A 19,175-nucleotide genomic window follows, 5' to 3' on the forward strand; every position below is an offset into this window, starting at 1 on the left:
CCATGCAATAAATTATCCTGTGGTAATTGGATTTGGAAGATTCCAAAAACTCTAATGCAATAAAACTCTTCTTTACATGGCCTACTAAAAATAACTTATTTCAGGACCCTATCTTACTAACAAAACTGCAGATTTATACTTGGCTCTTGGTCATTCAAGGGAACAATGTTCTATAAGCACTGTAAGTTTGCTTCTAAAGAGATTTAACAAAATATAGTCAACAACACCCAAGTGCAACCCAAATATATCATAGCTCTTAATAACATTCTCTACAGAGAAATGTTAAAACCAACCATGGTGATGTTCCAGGAGCGTATCTGTGTGATGTCCCTCATCAGGTACTGCCAGGACAGCAGACTCCTCATGTCTATGTGCAGCCTCTGCCACATGACCATCATCTGCTGATGACCTGCTTCCAGACTGGGGCAGGAGAGGACAGAGAGACAGAGGAAGAATAAGTAAGTCAGACAAAGTAATTCAGCATTTTTACCATAACATACAATTTATCAGAGATTAGATAAGATGAAAAAAACAGTGGCTATGTTTACATACACAGAAAATAGCCTTTTTAAACCGGTTACTACATGTAGCATTTTGTTTCTCAAAAATAAGTCCACTTTTCCCTTGCCCCTCCCAACTTCCCACTGGCGTAGCTCGATGTGTTTTTTTGAAGAGCAAGAAGAAGAACTAGAGCCAACAACAGCTCTTGATAATAGCCAATATGCATTCAGATATGGTAAGCTAATGTGAAACTATGCAGTTCGAGCAGCGGGGCTGAAATAAAGTTGTGATATTAAACGTATTACTGCAGCATGTACACATCTTCTGTGGTGTTCTGTGGTTCATTATAGTAAAAAGTAGTCTGTGCTCTGTGCATGTAAACATAGCTAGTTATTTCACTCTACTGCGTTCTCACCTGGACACACTGTCCATGGCCTCCTTGTTGACTGGAGGCACGAGGAAGCAGACAGAGGGCACCACCGCCTCGTTGCCAGAGCGGTTCAGGACCTTCCACTTGAAAGGCTGGGAGTTGTTGAGCAGCGCACACTCATCTCCTTTATGGACAGTGATCTGAAACAGAATCCAGGATTGAGAGGTATACACATTATAAGCAGGTAGATATATAGCTACATGAGCGATAAACTGAGGCTCTGCCAAGACTGTGACCACTCCTTGGGTTGTGGATGATTATAGACCTCTATAGACTGATAAGCATTCTAACCTCCATCTGCTTGAAGTCACAGACAGCCTGAATGGGCAGTTTGCCCTTGATAGAGGTGGTGGGGTTGCGCGGTTTCAGCTGGATGATGGATCTGGCTCTCTTGTTTAGGCTGGTCAGATCAGTCTTGAATTCATTCAGCTGTTCCTTCTCCTCCTGTTGAAAACAAATCAAACCAAATCAGATTGGAATTAAGGAAATCTGGTTTCCTCATGGCACACATTAGGAAAATGTCCTAGGACAATTGTCTAAGTTTTTAATCAACAGCATCTTCTTCTACTACTACTTTTTGTAATAACATAACATAACACTGCTTAATTCTGACACAAACATGTGTCAGTATATTTGATCATGAGCACATAAATCCAGGTATATACAATGTAGGCAGTCATCACACACCACAGCATCCTGCAGCAGATCCTCCAGGCGTGTGGCTGTGGTGGAGCGATCGCAGCTGTACTTCTTTTTCATGTTCTCCTGCATCTTCTTCATCTTCTCCTGAGCCTCTTTCACATCAGCGAAGAACTGCAAGCCAAAGACATCACATGAGGGACAGAGAAACAGAGGTACAGGTTTGCTTGTATGAATATCACGATATTGTTATCGAAAACACTTCCTTTACATTAAGGTTAATGTTGCATACCTGGTAGTAGGCTGTGTTTTCTTTGAGATGAGCCTCAATGCAGCAGCACAGCTGCAGGATCCAGCTCCACTGAGTCTGCAGGGCAGCTGTGAAGGCCTGGCAGAGACAAGGAAGACATCATGATTGTGGGTTAGATAAGAAGTTAAAGCTGCACTAAGCGACTTTGCATGTTGGTGGTTCCAAATGGCAGCGAGAGGTACTGTAACTGATTGAAGACAGTTTGATCCTCAATACATAAAAATCATCCATCACGCTCATGGTAACCAACACGGCCAGTCTGTGGTGCTTCATACCAAAGGAACAAGAGAGACAAAAGATTGAACACTCGTTCACTGCTGTTTAGGAGACACTTTGTATTTTGCTCTTAGGTTTCGTATCATCACTTTCTGTGTGCGGAGAGCTTGCCAGTGACCATAACTGACATCAGAATTTCATTTATGTAAATAGAGCAAACCTATGTCTTCTCAATTAGGGCGGACGGTATGCTCTTGTCTATTACAGTCCCACTTTGTGATTTAGGCTGATAAGAGGGGCATATTTTTGCATACAAATCTTCCCTAGTGCAGCATTAAAACAGACACTGACACTGTACATGAATATCACCAGGGGATAGTTTGACATTCAAACATGTCAGCATTAATAGGGTCCTGCTCCTGTGGGTTTTATTTTATTTTAAACATTTAAAGGTTGAATCAAGCACATAGGAGCTGTATTACTGTGTGTGGACACTTTCTTCTTATGTTCAGAGCCAGTTTTGTAGGAATGTGCATATTTGCTCTTCAAATGTATTCACCTCAACTGTCTTCTTGCCAGGATGTCCCTCCTTGACAAGTTTGTCACCCGTGGCCTGGATATTATTGACCTTCTTCTCCCTCAGCTCCAGTTCTCGCATGAGACCCTGAAGAATCAAGATGCGACAGTTAATGATAACCCTGAGATAAAATTCATGTACATTCATTCATCATTGGAGTGAATCGTGAGACCACAGAGTTAGAAGTCTTATTCTATTCCTGAGACGCACCGAGTAGTTGTCTTTCTTAGCGATCATGTTGGTATTCCTGTCACTCCAGTCAAAGTTGACCTCCTCCTCCTCTTTGTCATTCAGCCACATCAGTTCCTTAGTGGCAGCGCTGACGAAGCCATGGAGTGAATCCAAGTTCCTCAAACGGGACTTGGAAGAGTTCTGTGAGAAAAATTCAAATAATAATAGTTAATAAAAAATAAGCACTCAGTTAACGACAACTATAATTTAAAGCTTCTAAGCACACAAATATATTAGTTTACAGAGAATTTGAAGTCATACAAAAATATAAATATAATACTAAAATGATATCAAAAGGTATACAATGTATCATTTGTATATTTACCAGTAGTTTGGCATACTGAAGGTCCAGTTTACCCAGGTATTCTCTGTATGTGCCCTTGCTGACAGGAGATAGCTGGCTCTGAAGAACACCAAAGAAACAGCAGAGACTTTAAAATGTTACTCAACAGCATTGCAGTACTCAGATCAACTTCATTCCATTAAAAAATCAAAGAATAAGAATCAAAGCAAAGGGGTCCCTAGTTCTAAGATGTTTTTCGGTGGACCCAGTTTTGGTTTGGTCCTACCTCGTCAGCCTTGGCCCGTTCGATCTTGGCTCGGAAGTCCTCCACGCTCTGGTGCAGGCCTCTGTGGCTGCCCAGGTGGGACTCCACAGAGGGCAGATCGGAGCCCCACTCGGCTTCATCGATGCGATGCTGGTTCTCCTCCACCCAGGCCAGCAGGTCTTTGGCGTAGCGCATGGTCACCTCGTCCAGTTCGGGCCGCGCCTTCATGGTAGACTGCTGGGTGGTCTGGGTCTTGGTAACCTGGGTAGTGGTCACACCAGACTTCAGGCGGAGGTTGTAATCGCTGCGCAGGTTCACCAGGCGCTCATGGAGGCGGTAAACCCTGTGGGGATAAAGAATGTGAGTGTTGTTTGTTCTACTCAGCTTGAAAGGCCCCATTTCATTTTCAGTTCAGTTCATGCATATTTACATTTTGTTTGAAAATGCTTGCAGTGTACTGAGTGTATGGAAAAAGACTAATGGAGTTATAGGTCCCGGAATGATTGAATTAGTCACATTTGGTAAATCAAGCTTAATTTTACATAACCTTGCTAATTTGTCAGTAAATGTAGGTCCCATGCCAGGAACCATGGTGTTTTTTTGGCTGACTTATTATTTTTTTTTTTTTTAAGATTAGTTTAGGAGAGTTATACTTTTTACAGCTGAGAAATATCTCTACAATTAAATAATTAAATAATTTCTTTCTTTCAGTTACCTGGAAAAGGTCATCCATGATTTTATTTCTTCTAGAATAGACCACTGTAACTCAATATATTGTGGCATGAGCCATAAAACTTTCTTGGCTGCAATTGATTCAAAATGTAGCAGTAAGGCTGCTTCATATTTCTCCTCTTCTAGCATCCCTTCACTGGCTTATAATGTCACCTATAGAACTGATTTCAAAATCTTGCTGGCTGTTGATAAAGCTCTCCATGGTCTTGCATCTCAGCACATTCTTGAACTTTTGTGACTTTACAACACCCTTAGGTCCCTTAGGTCTTATAATCAGGGCCTCTCTAGGGTAAGCATAAAGGCTGATTGTGCTTTTGCTATTGTAGCCCCTAGACTGTCGAAGAACCTTCCCAAAAGTGTTAGGTTAGCAGAATCCATTGCTGGTTTTAAAGATCAAAGATCCACTTTTACTTTATGGCCTTTCAGTGTGACTGATGTGTTTTGTTTTTGTATTGTGCTTGATTCTTTTTTGTCTGTTTAACTTGTGTATTGTTCTTTTATGTTTTTTCTTTTAACCTTGTGAATTGCTTCGTAACAAAGTGTTTGGTGTTTAAAGTTGACTTGAATGTAACAGAGCTAGCACCCACCTGCGGTACATCTGCTCAGCCTGCAGGTGGCGCCCATCCTTCAGTAGCTGTACATCATTGAAGAGCAGGCGGATCATGCCATCTGCCTTGTCGAGGTACCTCTCCACCTCTGCTGTGTGCTGAGCCGGTTTCCCTGCATTCAGCAGACGAATGTCCTGAAGGGATGACAACAAATAAAGATATACATTTTCATTTTCTCTTCAGTTGCCACCCAAATTGCGAAGGTAGTGACAGTGATTGACAAATAACTATAGATCACTCTCTACCTGAGGGATTTTGGAGATTTGTGGATTTTTAACTTTTCTAAGCCTATACAGTAGTTATTTCTTTGGCAGTTAGACTAGATACATGATGGTACAACATGTTCTGATCCTCATAAGAATTTCTGATTGGAAGGATGTAAGTAGTGAGTAAGTTTAAGTATGACCAAAAGTCTGAGCTTTTGGATGGGAATTAGACCATATGACTGCTATGAGTCACTTCAAAAGCATCCTGTCCTGTTGACCAAGCAGATTTACTTATTTTTGAGAATCCTTTATTTAATAAAGTATCCCACTAAATGACTGCTAATTCAAAACTTGTTGTGATCGTAAGTCACAGCTAAATTCATAAAAATCATGTGGCCTGACAAATGATGTGTAAACATCTTTTTGTTTCTTAGCAGCTTTGTGAACACAGACCCAAGTATTAGTCTCTTCCAGCGTTAGATCTGTATAGGACTCACTGTCTGCAGCAGGGTCTCCAGCTGGTTCAGCTGCTCCTCACACAACCCAGACTCCATCTGGACTTTAGTGACGATCCTCTGGAGCCTCTCAAGTCTGGATTAGAATAGATTAAATAAAACTTTAATAATCCCTGTGGGGAAACTGGTTCATTGCAACAGCAAAGAATAGGCTATAAATAGAAAAAGAGGGTATCAAAGATTTACACAATAGATAATTATACAGTAGAGCATAGTGAGAAATAGAAAACCCTGCAGATAACAGCATATATGTAGCATTGACTCCCAGTATAATTAGATTTAGAGCAGATGTACAAGTGTGGATTGTGGATCATTAGCTGTTCACGTCATCAGGTATACAATAACAGAACATATGTAGGTGTAGATAGAACATATTTGATGATCTTGTTTTGTTTGGGGGAAGAAAAGATTAGTATGACGCATATGGATACAATGGTTTAATACTATAGAGGGATTTCGACAGTATGATAATAAATTGTAACAACATGCATCAATTTGTATTTTTAAAAACAGTAATAAGGTTTGAAATTCAATATATCTGAATCTCAAAACATATACTGATGGGAACATGCCAGCTAAAATCAGAACTCCCCCGTCCCGCACTGCCAACCCCCACCGCTTCATTCCCAGGACACACAACCTGCCGTACACAACCACACTGCATTAAGACAAATAGAAGCTGAAGCTCACAACACAAGTCACTCAAAACACTTACGACCGCCTGCGATGAAGCAAGTACTCTAATCTATAAGGGTCAGTCACAAATGCCATGGCTTAACTCTTCTATACAATCCCAGCTATGAGAAACCCTGCTCCTCTCACAGTCCCATTGTATTTTAGGAGTATTCTCTGCCAAGTGGCGGTGCAGAATGAGACAAATGTCTCCGCTTTCTGAGGAAGACGTCCACTCTGCTTGTTCAGCCATTCCACATCTCAGAGCCATGAACAAGGCTCTCAGACTGGCAGACAACCTCGTGACATGGACCAGCCCATTCCCAGGCATGACACACCACCACCACTCCAAATACGCAGGACACTGACAATGTCCCAACATCCTACTTTATGAGAGATCTAATAATATCTTCCTACCTGATCCAATTAGGAAAATACATTTTGATAGAACATGTCTCTCATTTTCAAACCATTTGTGAACAAAGACAGTCTTTCTTCTAGCATCTCATAGCTTAGAAGGGAAATGATGCAAGAAGTCTGCAACAACAAATCACGATGGAAACATAACTTTCATATGGCAGTAATAAAATTACAATGCATTATAAGCTAGCGGTATGTTTTTATTTGCTTGTATTTTCACACATACAACAGTCTAAATCAACTAAAGTAAGGAAATGGTAAGATGTACTGATCTGTATTGATTGCAATCAAACTGTCCCTGTAGGATCTGAGAATTTGACATCTGATTTTCACAAGCACTCTGAAGACCCTTTTATTCAGAAGGACTAAATCTACTACAGAGCTACCTATATGAAGAAAGCCATGAAGGTTGTGAACATTTCTGATGAATCATAGTCCAAACCACTAACTAAGACATCCAGGACATAGAGTAGGTGTGTCAATGCCGTTACTACTCCAGAGGCTGGCAATACATACAATACAATACAATGTGAGAACTAAACAAGGACAATGCTGCCACACAGACCATGACGTAACTCCATCTGGCAATGACTTAATTCATGTCATTCGTTCATACAACACAGAGTAGAGAAGGTAAACAGGCAGACTGGAGTTTTAGTTCTACAAGCATTTCTCAGAGGAAGAGCTCCGCAGGGTTGAGTTAAACCTCGATGGGCAGAGCCAAAGAACCACAGTTTCTCAAGCTAACTGGCAAACCTGAATGGCAAAGAAGGAACTCTGGTCAAAACATAAGTAAAGATATAATTGGCAATGACCAATGGCTTTTTTTCATTAATTCATGATCTTGGAAAGGCCAGCATGCTAGCTAACTAGCTTACTTAGATATCTCTTGGCTAGTATGGCTGGTCATACTAAGTTATTTAGGCTAACTAGTTAGCCAAGCTGACGTTCCTTGAACTGCAAGGTCAGCTTGGCTAACTAGCTAGCCTAGATAACTTAGTATGACTAGATTGCTTTTTTTCAAAAGCACTAGGCTTCATAATATTAGCTTCCTCCTCTCTTACCCCTTGCCAGTCTAATGTTACTTAGCCAGGAAATCTGTGGTTCTTTGGTTCCGCCCATTAAGGTTTAACTCAACCAATGAGATTATTATATAAGTATACTACAGCCACCACTTCACTCACCTTTCAAACTCTATCCTGAGCAGCCGTTCTCTCTCTAGGATGGCTACATGCAGTCGGCCCCATTCCTTCTCTACATCAATGGGGTGGTAGCCTGGAGGGACCTTCACCTGACCAGCATGCACTGCACTCTGTTGGTAGGGGTGAGTCCAATGCATAAGTCATCACAGAATAGAATAGAATAGAATAGAATAGAATAGAATAGAATAGAACAGAATAGAATAGAAAATTAGGATCAGCTTGCCTCAAAGGATTGGTAGATGTGTTTGGAGCGGTTCTTGTCGGACTCTTTCGCCGGCAGCTCTGTCTCCTTGAACTTCAAGAACTGACGCCACAGGATCTAAAGAAAAAAACAATACACACCATGAACATTTCAACTGACTCAACTTCCTAACTTCATTTGTTTATCTTTATAACAATTTATATCTATTTTTTTCTAAGACATATTTTCTAGCTTTATTCATTTAAACTTCTAACTTAATATAGTTAGTCTTAATATAGTGTTTTTGTCTGGAAAAGTATCAGCGTAGAATGTAATGTACACACAATGAAAGCTTGTATTTACTTGTAAATGAAACCATCATTGTGTGGCTTCTTGGGGAAGTGTTATGTAACTAACATCACCACAAGTGCTAAAAGAACTTGAATGAACAATTTCCTAAATAGGATGATTACATTATGCTGACACATCATGTTACAGCATTTTTAAACGGCCTACATAAGGTGTTATCCTCTATTCACATGATATGTCCAATGCAAACTGAGTTGAACCTATATAGCAAGTCAAATAACTGAATTGTCTCTATTACTGGAGCGAAATGTGATGTGCTTGATCTCTAACCAGGCTTAACTTTGTTATCTGAAAGAGTGTTTAAAAAATGAAGCACACCCAAGAAACTGCTGCTTTTGGTAATACAATGCTGATGATTATTTGACTTCAAAGAGAATTAGGAAAAAAACTGAAGTCACGCTATGTTTTTGTTCTGTAGCTCCAGTGGGGAGTGGCAGAGTGGAGATTCTGTTGAGGATTAGGTTTAACAATATCTGCCTTTAGGCTGCGTTTTCCCAGCACCAGCACTGCTCCACCTACAGTACAGTAGATGTCTGTGAACACAAATCCTTCTATTTGCTCATAGCCAGACATTATGTCACTGTTTTCTTTAATCTATCAACCAATGGCCACTGAATCTTCATTTTCACGATCAAATACTTCTATTGAGACATGCATACTGTCCTCATGCTCTTCTTTTAATGACAAAACATCATGAAAAGCAGTTTTCTCTTAGAGGGCATTGAGAGAAACACTGATTTTCATGACTTTATTGCCCTCGTTAGTGCACACATACGCAAGGATAAACCCCTGGTAGTCTTTCCAGCCTACAGTCATAATATCAGCATATCCTCTCACCTCTATCTCCTCATAACTGGCGGGGAACTTCCTCTCCTCAAAGATGACAACATGGTGGCGGATCCACTGGAGCAGAAGAGTTATCAGCTCGTAGTACTCCTGCCAGCGCAGCTCCAGCTCCTGAAGCAAACACAGCAGAAACGAGATAGCCGGGGGTTTAACAACAACGGACAGGAGGGCTCTTCTTCTCCCGTGTCTCCATGTTCAATAACTCACACACCACTCTAAACTCAATTAAGCACCAACAACCATGGTCTTGTGTGATTGGACACGGAAGCAGAGAGAGGAGAGGGGTGAATGAAGGGGGCACTGGCGGGGGAGAAGGTGAGAGAGAGTGCGAGGGAGAGGAAGACAATGAGAGGGAGAGAGAGAGAGACAGAGAGACTGGCAGACAGAGAGAACGAGAAAGGCCTTGCCCAGGGATAAATGTCCTCCCAAGGAGAAAAATCCTGAAAAAGTGGGGGCTAGTTTAAAATTAGGACTTGGATTTAGGGTTAGGATTATAATTAGGACAAGGTTCAGGTTAGGGTAAGGGTTAAGGTTAGTCTAAGGTTTGGACCGGTGATGCATTAGCATTAGTCTAATGAGTGAGACTGTATATTCTTCTGCATGTCCTTGTGTTAACAGACGATGTGTGATAACAACACACACTTGAGCTTTTCCCTCTGGGCTATGCAGTGTAGACAAACACCACAGGTTGCCAATTTCCTGTGATACTTGGTATCACAGGACTTCTACTGCTCTTTGAACCTCTGGCCGCATTGGAAAGCACTGTCCACAAAATCTCATTTATACGCCCAGTCACAAGCCTGGTCAGTTTTGGCTGTGCACCAACTAAGAATCATGGGATGAAACATATTCCACTCACATTAGCTGTGATGCCGTCGTGTGCATCAGGAACACGAGGCATGGCATCGTACAGGGATGATACGTAAGTGATGATGGATTTCTCATCAGGGTGTGGAACATCAACATCTGGAAGGATAAGATGAAATCATGTCATATCACAAATTACAAATGATCTGGAAAAAGTTACAGAAGTAGCAAAAAGCTGAATAATACCACAATTCCAACCACTCTCACACAACCACACATCATCCTCTAGATAGTTATGGGGTGCTAAAAACAAATTGATTCTTCACAAGTAATTGAGTTTGGCAATTGTGGATTTGGCTTGGTTAAACTTGTTGCCCACATTTCCCTTTCATCTAAAACTAATTACAGTACTGTAGCATAACACACCAGAAATTGCTGAATAGAATTTTTTCAGGAATCAACGAAAAAAACATTATTGATATTAACAAACAAGGCCAGTGTGTGAGTTTCGATGGTCAATTGAAACTTATTATTGGGTCAGTCTTACCCTCAGGGTCCAGCAGACGTGTCACCCCCAGGTCTTTCTCAGCCACACTGAAGGCCTGTTCCAGGTTCTCCAGGTTGGTCTGTCGATACACTTTACCCATGTCAACGAGTCTGGGCCTAGGGGAACACAAGCATGGGCAATCAATCACCAACAGGGTCCCAGTGGGTGGAGGAAATGAATCTTAAAGGGACACATTGGTCATAAATGCTCATGTCTAATCCAACATATGAGTTTAATGTTTGAACATTGTTATTGGGTGTGTGCTTTGGCTGGTTTTACAGTGGGATTGTAAATCTACAATGCAAAAGTAATATAGAACCAACAGTCGTTTCATGTATGATGTACTACATTGTGCCAGTTGCATCAGCTTTCATCACTGTGGTATTCTTTTTTTTAATAAAATATGCATATATTGTGTTGTGTTCCTTATATTTTCAGCCTGCCTCACTCAGAAATCAAAATCAAAACTTAGTTGGGATGGTACGGAATGGGATGGAAGTCTAAACATCAGACATCAACACATGCACCTACTGACAGTTTCCAGTTTCCTTATCCTTATGGTATGACACCAAAGCTATTAGCCATCATTTCAGGTAAGGTGTGCTTTTAAAGACCTTCTGCCCATGGCTAGATGCAGTTAGAGACCCCACCTTTCTGATTTCTAATAAATCTGTAAGTGCACCTGCCCTTTGTGTCCTCTGGGTGTTTGACTACCTCTTGCAAAAGTCAAAGCAGCTATAGCAGGAATGTAATGTATAGAGCAGCTCAAATAACAAAGGCCGACACATTTCTGAATCGGCAGTCGACGACAACTGGACTTGACACCTTGGGTGCGTCAGAGAGCAGAACAGGATGAGACGAGGAATGCATCACAGAACCTCAAACTTTTTTCACTACGTCTTCAATCATCATAACATCAAAAAACACCAAATCTACACACCCTACGAAATGTGCATGACAGCATATCCCTACAGATAGTGGGTTATGACATTCAGGAAGCAAAGCAGAAACACAAAGCAACAACAGGGGCAGATTCATACAGCTCTCTGACGTGCAGAGTCGAACGGCCAGCATAGTTTCCTCCAGAAACAGGAGAGGGCTGCAGAAGCCGAACTTCCCGGAACGAGAGCTGCTTCCCTGGCCTGGAGGAGCTGCTGATGCCCTGGTGCTCTCTTCCATAGAAGCTGCGAGAGCTCCATCCGTGGCCCAGTTCATCACTGCTGGAGCGGGCCCCCGGGCTTTGCGAACCCCGACCTGAGTCCCAGGAAGATCCCTCTGATGGGATATCGTCACACAACATCACCACCCGGTCGTCCACATCGCTGACGGAGCCTGACATGCTGCCAACAAAGCTGCGGCTCCCCTTCTTCTGTTTCATCTTCTTCTTCCTCACGCCGAGCATCTTAGATTCTGCCAGGGGTTGAAGTCCTCTACAAATAGATGTCTAGCAGCAGAGTTCCTCGTCCAATGGCAAGTGCAAATTTTATGCTGTAGCAGTTGGCCTCACAGCTTCATTCATTCATTCAATCATTCTAATAAATCTTCTTTTTATGGCTTGATGGTTGCATTTAAATCTACCCAGTCTGAATATGAATCCTATCCTTTGTCTCAGGTCTTCATCATCAAGTTAGGATCCTCTGATTAACTCCTTCTGCAGGGTTGAGATGAAAAAGCCTCCTAGTGGTACAGCCAAGTCACTGCTACCATTCCATTGAGCTTTTCTCTGTGAAAACCTACATCCAAACACAGCTCCGCAAATGCAAATTGAAAACCTCCACCACGCACCTCGGACTATCACTTGAGCTCTCAGGGTGAACAAAAACATATTCTGCACTACGCCACGATGCTCTGAATAATGCCTGGGCAAGAAGTAATACTGCACCATTCAGGCAACAAGCACAGAGTGCTACAGTAACGCCCACACACCACACCTCCACAACTTTTATGAAAAGCAGCTATTAATCCAGCCTTAGGTGTTTGTTAAAAAAAAAAAAAAATCTCTCTCCCTCACAGTTGCAGGTACATGCTCAGGTTTAAGGGAACCTGCCCCTGCAGGTATCTTTTTCTTCTCATTCATAATGACTCTTTAACAAGAGCCACACCTTGCTGAGCATTTAACTTTCTCTCATCTAATGCCCCTTTTCTGCTCTTATTATTTTTCTGGACTGTACACGTATTCTTTTGTTATAGATTCTAAAAAGAAAACCAACCAATGGAAATTCTACAAACAAACTTTCATGAAAAGTAAATGCACATTCATTCCTGCGAGATGCTAACACACAAAGCCATCCTTAACCATTAATTGTACTATAAAGACACAGCACAGCTTTGGGGCAATTAGCATATTTGATGTTCAATAGCAAGGACATCAGCGTTTCCTTTTAAATGGACACTACCCAACAATTTAATAACCTAATTACATTTAATACAACAGTTACATTTTAACACAGCACCAAAGGATGTATCTTTTACAGATGGCCAACACCCACTACTGGTATTCCTAGCCTAAGGCTCTGAAAGGTTCATGGAGATGCATTGATACAGATTTTTTTGAAGCAGCATGGGGCCTGTACTGTCAGGTACAGTAACTAGAAGATGAGTCAAGATCATGCTAGTAGTGTACTGTATGGCTATGGTAAAAATGTATATAGATTCACATTTAAAAGTGGATTAACAATGCACTCAGACAGGAGTGCTCAAATGAAGGAATGCCATTTTCAATTTGAGCTATAGCACAATTAATATTGAGGCTCTGTGTTATTAAATCTATATTATATTAATTGTTGGATAGGCCTACTCTTTCTATAAAAACATACCAAATAACTGTTACCATCAAAACACTGGTCATTCTTAATCATATCTAAAATCATTGAAAAATAGTCATGTCGTGTTAATACTGACACAGTAATTTAGTATAATGTAATTACCGAGCAGGTTTAAACAGGACTATAATTTGACATTTCAGTGTGTGCCAAGGTTCCACACCTGCTCCAGTACATTGTACATTAAATAAAACTCATTCAGGCGATGTGCCATGACAAGCCTCTGCATCACTGGTAGTATCAGAGAAGCAACAGTAAAGCACTGTACTTTTTCTCACTGCTCACAACAAATTAGATTCATAATGATGTGGCACATCATCAAAGCTGGCAAAGATGCGTTATAGGGACCATTCTGAGCTGTAATTTCAGTGTTTTTTTGTTTTTTTGTTTGAAAGGGCATGAGGCCTGAATATAGTTTATGCTGTCTTTATGTACTGGGATATATGATTCTTTGCCTGATGAGATAAGTTTACTGGATGTGACACTTGCTTTCATGTTACTTTTAGCCTAAACAAGTAAACTAAACAGTAGAAGACTGTGGTTCTACTGGGAAGCTCCCAGTGTGAATGTGTGGAACGGTGTGAATGGAATAGACAACTTTCCCTGGATGAAAAAAACGAATGCCGCCATCTGTCATTACTGTTGGTATTTACAATAAATTGACCACTCACTGGTGTTTGTGTATGACAGCGTTGAAGAGCTTGCCGTCCCTCCAGCTGGTGCTGAAGTTGTCACAGCGGATGCCCTGGTAGCCCTCCGTCATCCTCTGGGACCAGAGCAACAGCTTCTCCTTGGCCGTCATGTCGTCCGACTGGCCGTTCACCTGGATATCCGAGATCTGACAGATCATAGATACATGGAAAGTTAACAGGACGGAGGGTGAAAAATGCTTGGAATATGTGGAAAAAATATATACTGAGGAAATATGGAGGGCATTAATCATTAGTGGAAACCAAGGGCTGGAATTTGAGCTGAATTACTGGACACCCTGTGTTAATTATGAAGAAATGTTAAGAAACATTAAAACAAGAGAAAGAGCAGACAACTATGTCTGTTATCCAGGGGGAAGGAGGTGAACATATTACTACAGTGTCAGTATCAGGTCAATCAAGAGCCTCAAATTAAATCATTCCAAGTCTGTCCTGGTTGAGAAGTGTATTGGGCTAAGTGTTACCGTAGACCGCTTTTGATTTGGTTCACAGGATCCAGCAGGAGATTTGTCTGGTCTAGCCTGGGAAAATGCCGCCGTGGCTATGGCATCCGGATTACTTTTCATTTGGGGAATTTGGGGATGGGAAAGATGAGTCATAGTCACCAGGTCTTCCATTTGTGCGTGTGTGCACGTGTGTGCGCATGTGCGTGTGCACATGTGTGGTAATTCAAATTCCCCACCCTCGAATCCTATCCTACAAAAAATATCCATCTTAACAAGTCATTTAATCTTGCACTTCTTAGTCTAAAAATCAGACTTTTCTTAGTTTACTTTACAAGACCTTCATCAGAGCATACAAGATCTTTATCACTGTGGATTCACTTGCTTCAACAAAAATCAGATTGTAAGACTAAGTTCAATGACTTGTTAAGATGGACATTGTATTGCAGGGCACAGCTCTCCTCTTTGACGATGAGCCTCTATGACTCACCAGCAACCACAATGCGGTGGTTTTATAATAAAGATGAGTTTAATAAAGACTCTATCTCTTCATCTGCCTCTGGGAACACAGTTGGCATCTACAGGACACAATGGCTGGTTAACTTCACCAAAACACACGGCTCCCTCCTTCATTTCCCGTGTCCAGCTTAAGCTTTCATGTAATATGAGTCTGAATCATTTGATTGCAGAGGGTGTGGCCCTGCCTATTCGGCTGATGCAGAGGGATTTCTGCCTGGCAGCTCTGGGCATAGACAGGAAAAAGAGGTAGGCTGGGCTGTATGGTTATATGGGGCACGCCTGGGAGTGTAGGATGTCAGTGAGTTATACTGTAGTCCTGACACACCCTCCCCTCGGGAGTCAGGGAGAGTGTGACTCACGCATACACACCCTTAAAGAGTAAGAGTCTATAAAATGGCTCTGGAGGCTGTTTTATTTCTCGATAGTATTCACGAGTTAGCACCGGTACAGTAAAAGACTCGGTTGTTGTGTTTTAGTATGGGTTTGTATGTTATGGCAGCATCAACCTCCGATAGGAATAGGGGCTAGCGCAGTTTTGATTTGATTAGGAAACTTAATAATTTCTTTTAAAATAAGAATTTTGATGGACTTCATCCATTCTGATTGTCTCGAAGGAGATGTGAAATGGCAGCCGACAGGTGTAGATCCCAGAGACTGAGGTACAGAGCTACAACGGTAACGGAACATAACACTGACAGAAGAGGAGACCTGGAAGTGGAGAATGATGGTCCATATCAACCCCAGGGTCAGCTTGGGATTCCCATCTGCTATGTCATCGTTTCTGATGTTAACCAGCTTGACCTGGGGAAACAGAACAGAGTAATAGTAATATTGTTAGCTACACATCATACAATGAGTACACATCATGCAATGAGGTATCTTGCATGATCAAGTTTTTTCTTGTGTCATACCTGCCGGTGTTTGAGGAAGTCCAGTGCTATCTGTACATTCTGCAGTTTGTGGAATCGCATGCGGCCTTTCTCCCTGGGCTGAAGAGGACAGAGGAGAGGTAAAGATGTGTTTAGGGACATTATAGCAGTAGGAACTGATGCCACCTTCAGAGAGGATCCTGTTGGTGTGCTCGGAGCAGGGGAGAGTGGATAGCATCCAACAAAGAGGGATAAATGCATGGTAAGAAAAACTGAAAATCACAAGGGAAGACATTGATAGAAAGAAGAGACATGGGCATGACTGGTGAATCTCACAGATCTTTCCAACAATAAAAACAATGATTTTGGAGGTTAAATGTTTGGCTTTGCCCTTGGAGATACTACAGTATATTCCTGATCCAAAATGTTATTGCTTTCTTTGGTTCAATCCTGTTGTTCACCACCAACAGACAAACATGGAGAAAAAGGAATATGATGAAAACAATACACTGTTTAGAATAACTAATTAAAGGAGGATATGCTCATGCATTGGCTGAGCCAATAACATGGTTTGTTATTAGTTAGGTAATCTAAAAGCAAGCTAAGATTAGCTCATTTTACATAATGCTGAGTTGTATTTTTTGTTTCTTCTGAGTTTCAAATTTAAATCAAACCAATATGTAATGGCCATAATCTAAGTTCTGCTGAGCAAAAGACACAAGCTAATTCTCAAACAAATAGATTCATATTGCTATGCAAAAAAGAATGCAAAGGTTGAGCCAAAGGCCGACTAGTTTGTCAATGGGTCCTGCAGGTGTTAGCAGCACCTATTGATGACTGAATATTTTGTTTATATCCAGCAGCAACATGGTTAAAGCAAGCCCGTTGATGAGAGATAACTAAAATGAAAAAGCCCACAAAATAATTTGCCACGACAGGAAGTCTTGTCACCATGCACAGCCAAACCACTGGGAAAGCGCGGGTGAATCATAAGAATAAGGTGCCTACTGTAAGTTATAGACCCACTCACCAACCGAGCGCTCCTGACCACGTCTCTCTCCCTCGGCTAGCCCCAGCAAGAGCAGTGCAAAGAGAGGAGGCAAAGGCCAGATGGCAAAGTTCAGCATACACAGGAGAAGGGTAAAGGAAGGCAAACAGGAGGAGGTGAAGGAGAAGAGGAAGAGTAGGAGGAAGGGGAGTAGAGAAGGAGAACCAGGGATCAGACAGGAGTACAGTTCACACAGAGACAGAGAGAGAGAGGTCAAAGTGGGGTTAATGTGTTAAGGCCATGGAGGCGTCCAGAAGATGAGCAGAGGTGGAGCTGGTGGAGGAGCGATGAGCTACAGCAGCAGAGAAGCTTCTGAATAGATCTGAACCGCAGGGTATAAAATATAGAACGGTTTTATAGTTAGAAAGACTAAAGAAGGTATGAGAAGTCACTTTTAAATCATTAAAAATGCTTAAGATCGTTGCAGAGTGTGGAAATAGCAGATTCAAGAGCCACCAGAGGCAGTTGGGTCTTTGTTTACCTCCAGACAACTTTACATTTGGCTCGCCAAAGTTCAGCTCAGGTTAAGCCTTTGATTGACAATGAGGCTTAGACTTGTTAAAATGTGCCACAGGGATGGTATTTCGGGTTGACTTAAGATAAGTACTCATAAGTGTGTTATTAGTCAGGATTAGGTTTTGGTTCAGAGGATGGAAGGCGGTTGAGGTGGCGGAGGCGGAGCTGAGGCTGAGGTCAAAGAGCAGCGATCAGGGCAACTCACCAGCGTTTCCCCAGAGAGGACCTCCAACAGAGAGATCAGGTTGTGTCCATCTCTAAGGTCTTCATACAGGTCCGTCACATGACGCTGGGCCTGCCAGGAGAAAGGGGACAAACAGAAGGGGAGACATTGTCATAGGGCTTCAAGATGAGTTTTAGCACCATCAATAATTGACCCAAACACAAACACCATGAATTAGATTAAGAACCCATTACACCTGAGTAGGATTGCAAGTTTGTTTTTGTTCTTTTACTAAAATGGCTGCTGATTGGCTACTTGCCACAGGCAGGGAAAACAAACTTGTTCAGGCGTCACTACACCTTCATCTCTCAGTTTGAACACAATGTGGAAGAAATGGTTCATAAAGGACCGATGGTGGCAGCGTGCAGCGCAATCAGGGCATTACATTACATAATCAGCGTTTATTTAAAAAAGTACCGTTTTGGTACCAGTATCCAATTCAAGATACCGTACCGAAGAACGATACCTGGCCCTGGTTATCTAAGTCCTATACAGTCCTCCATGAAACATTCTCCATCAGTACAATTCTACACAGGTCAGGAATGCATAGCCGCAAGCTGCCAAGCAGCCTGACTTCAACTCCAAATGCCAAATCGCAGCTGCCACCCCTGACAGTTGATAGATGGGACTCTGAATAAAAACCATACCAGTACAACAAAACAACACTGATGATTCCACACAGTGCAAACAAACACAGAGAAGTGAAAACAGGCCCTGGTGATCTTGATATTAGCTAAAAACACAGCAAAGCCTGTTTAAAGAAGGCTCTTGAATGTGTTGGTTGCATGCACACTGAAACAACTGTCAAAATGGCATTCTTCCTTTATATAAGAGAGGTGCTGTGTGATTGCAAACACACAGAGAAGCAAGTGAAAGACAAGAGGGAGGGCGTTGTGATGGACTTAACATGGGGAGAGAGTGGTGATAAACAGGTGAGGACTGGTAACATATATAACCTACATGCAAGTCAGATACTGACCATACACAGAAAGGCCTATACTGTAGTACAGTGCTGCTAGAACGTGCTAGTACCTACCTCTGCTTTCCAATGCTGGGTGGAGAGGGACAAAGGGATGAGAGATGGAGGAACAAGGAAGGACGAATGAGAAATGGAGAAAAAGAAAGAATGGAAACAAGGGAGGGAGGAGAGGATAAGAGCAGATGGTGAAAATGAATGAACATGAAATGAAGTATAATCGAATGGAAATTTAGAGGATTTGATGATTGACGTGACGATACATGAGACACAAAGATGAAACACAGAATGATAAAACTAGACATTTTTTAGTCCAACAAATACAGCACTTGACTGGGTGTGTTTGGGAGAAAAGGTCTCGGCCCTAAAGAGGAATGAAAGCAAATTTCCCCTGCAAGTTGCAACAGTGGCTGATTTATGTTGGCATGAATTTCAACATGCTTATCTAACAGTATATACACTCCTCCCTGCCTGCAGAGCATGGATGAACGA

General features: G+C 41.8%; 1 protein-coding gene across 7 annotated transcripts in view; it reads right to left on the reverse strand.

Moving 5' to 3' along the window:
- The window catches only part of LOC139914154 (plectin), a 118,389-nt gene that overhangs the window by 20,398 nt on the left and 78,816 nt on the right, over positions 1-19,175 (reverse strand). For 4 of the 7 annotated variants that reach the window (XM_071902380.2, XM_071902376.2, XM_071902374.2 and 1 more), the window contains exons 3-22: positions 17,690-17,779; positions 15,963-16,040; positions 15,748-15,852; positions 14,051-14,217; positions 10,558-10,673; positions 10,063-10,169; positions 9,195-9,314; positions 8,031-8,126; positions 7,790-7,917; positions 5,496-5,589; positions 4,772-4,926; positions 3,474-3,795; positions 3,230-3,307; positions 2,884-3,045; positions 2,656-2,760; positions 1,863-1,958; positions 1,619-1,744; positions 1,223-1,375; positions 917-1,071; positions 294-420 (exon numbers count right to left, since the gene is read on the reverse strand). In XM_071902380.2, the coding sequence (XP_071758481.2) occupies positions 294-420; positions 917-1,071; positions 1,223-1,375; positions 1,619-1,744; positions 1,863-1,958; positions 2,656-2,760; positions 2,884-3,045; positions 3,230-3,307; positions 3,474-3,795; positions 4,772-4,926; positions 5,496-5,589; positions 7,790-7,917; positions 8,031-8,126; positions 9,195-9,314; positions 10,063-10,169; positions 10,558-10,673; positions 14,051-14,217; positions 15,748-15,852; positions 15,963-16,040; positions 17,690-17,779 (2,580 nt within the window). The remainder of the gene's footprint in view (positions 1-293; positions 421-916; positions 1,072-1,222; positions 1,376-1,618; positions 1,745-1,862; positions 1,959-2,655; positions 2,761-2,883; positions 3,046-3,229; positions 3,308-3,473; positions 3,796-4,771; positions 4,927-5,495; positions 5,590-7,789; positions 7,918-8,030; positions 8,127-9,194; positions 9,315-10,062; positions 10,170-10,557; positions 10,674-14,050; positions 14,218-15,747; positions 15,853-15,962; positions 16,041-17,689; positions 17,780-19,175) is intronic. The other 3 variants (XM_078287122.1, XM_071902375.2, XM_071902379.2) reach the window with 1 other exon arrangement.

The sequence above is a fragment of the Centroberyx gerrardi genome, chromosome 12 (genome assembly GCF_048128805.1).
Source record: "Centroberyx gerrardi isolate f3 chromosome 12, fCenGer3.hap1.cur.20231027, whole genome shotgun sequence".
Classification (NCBI taxonomy): domain Eukaryota; kingdom Metazoa; phylum Chordata; class Actinopteri; order Beryciformes; family Berycidae; genus Centroberyx; species Centroberyx gerrardi.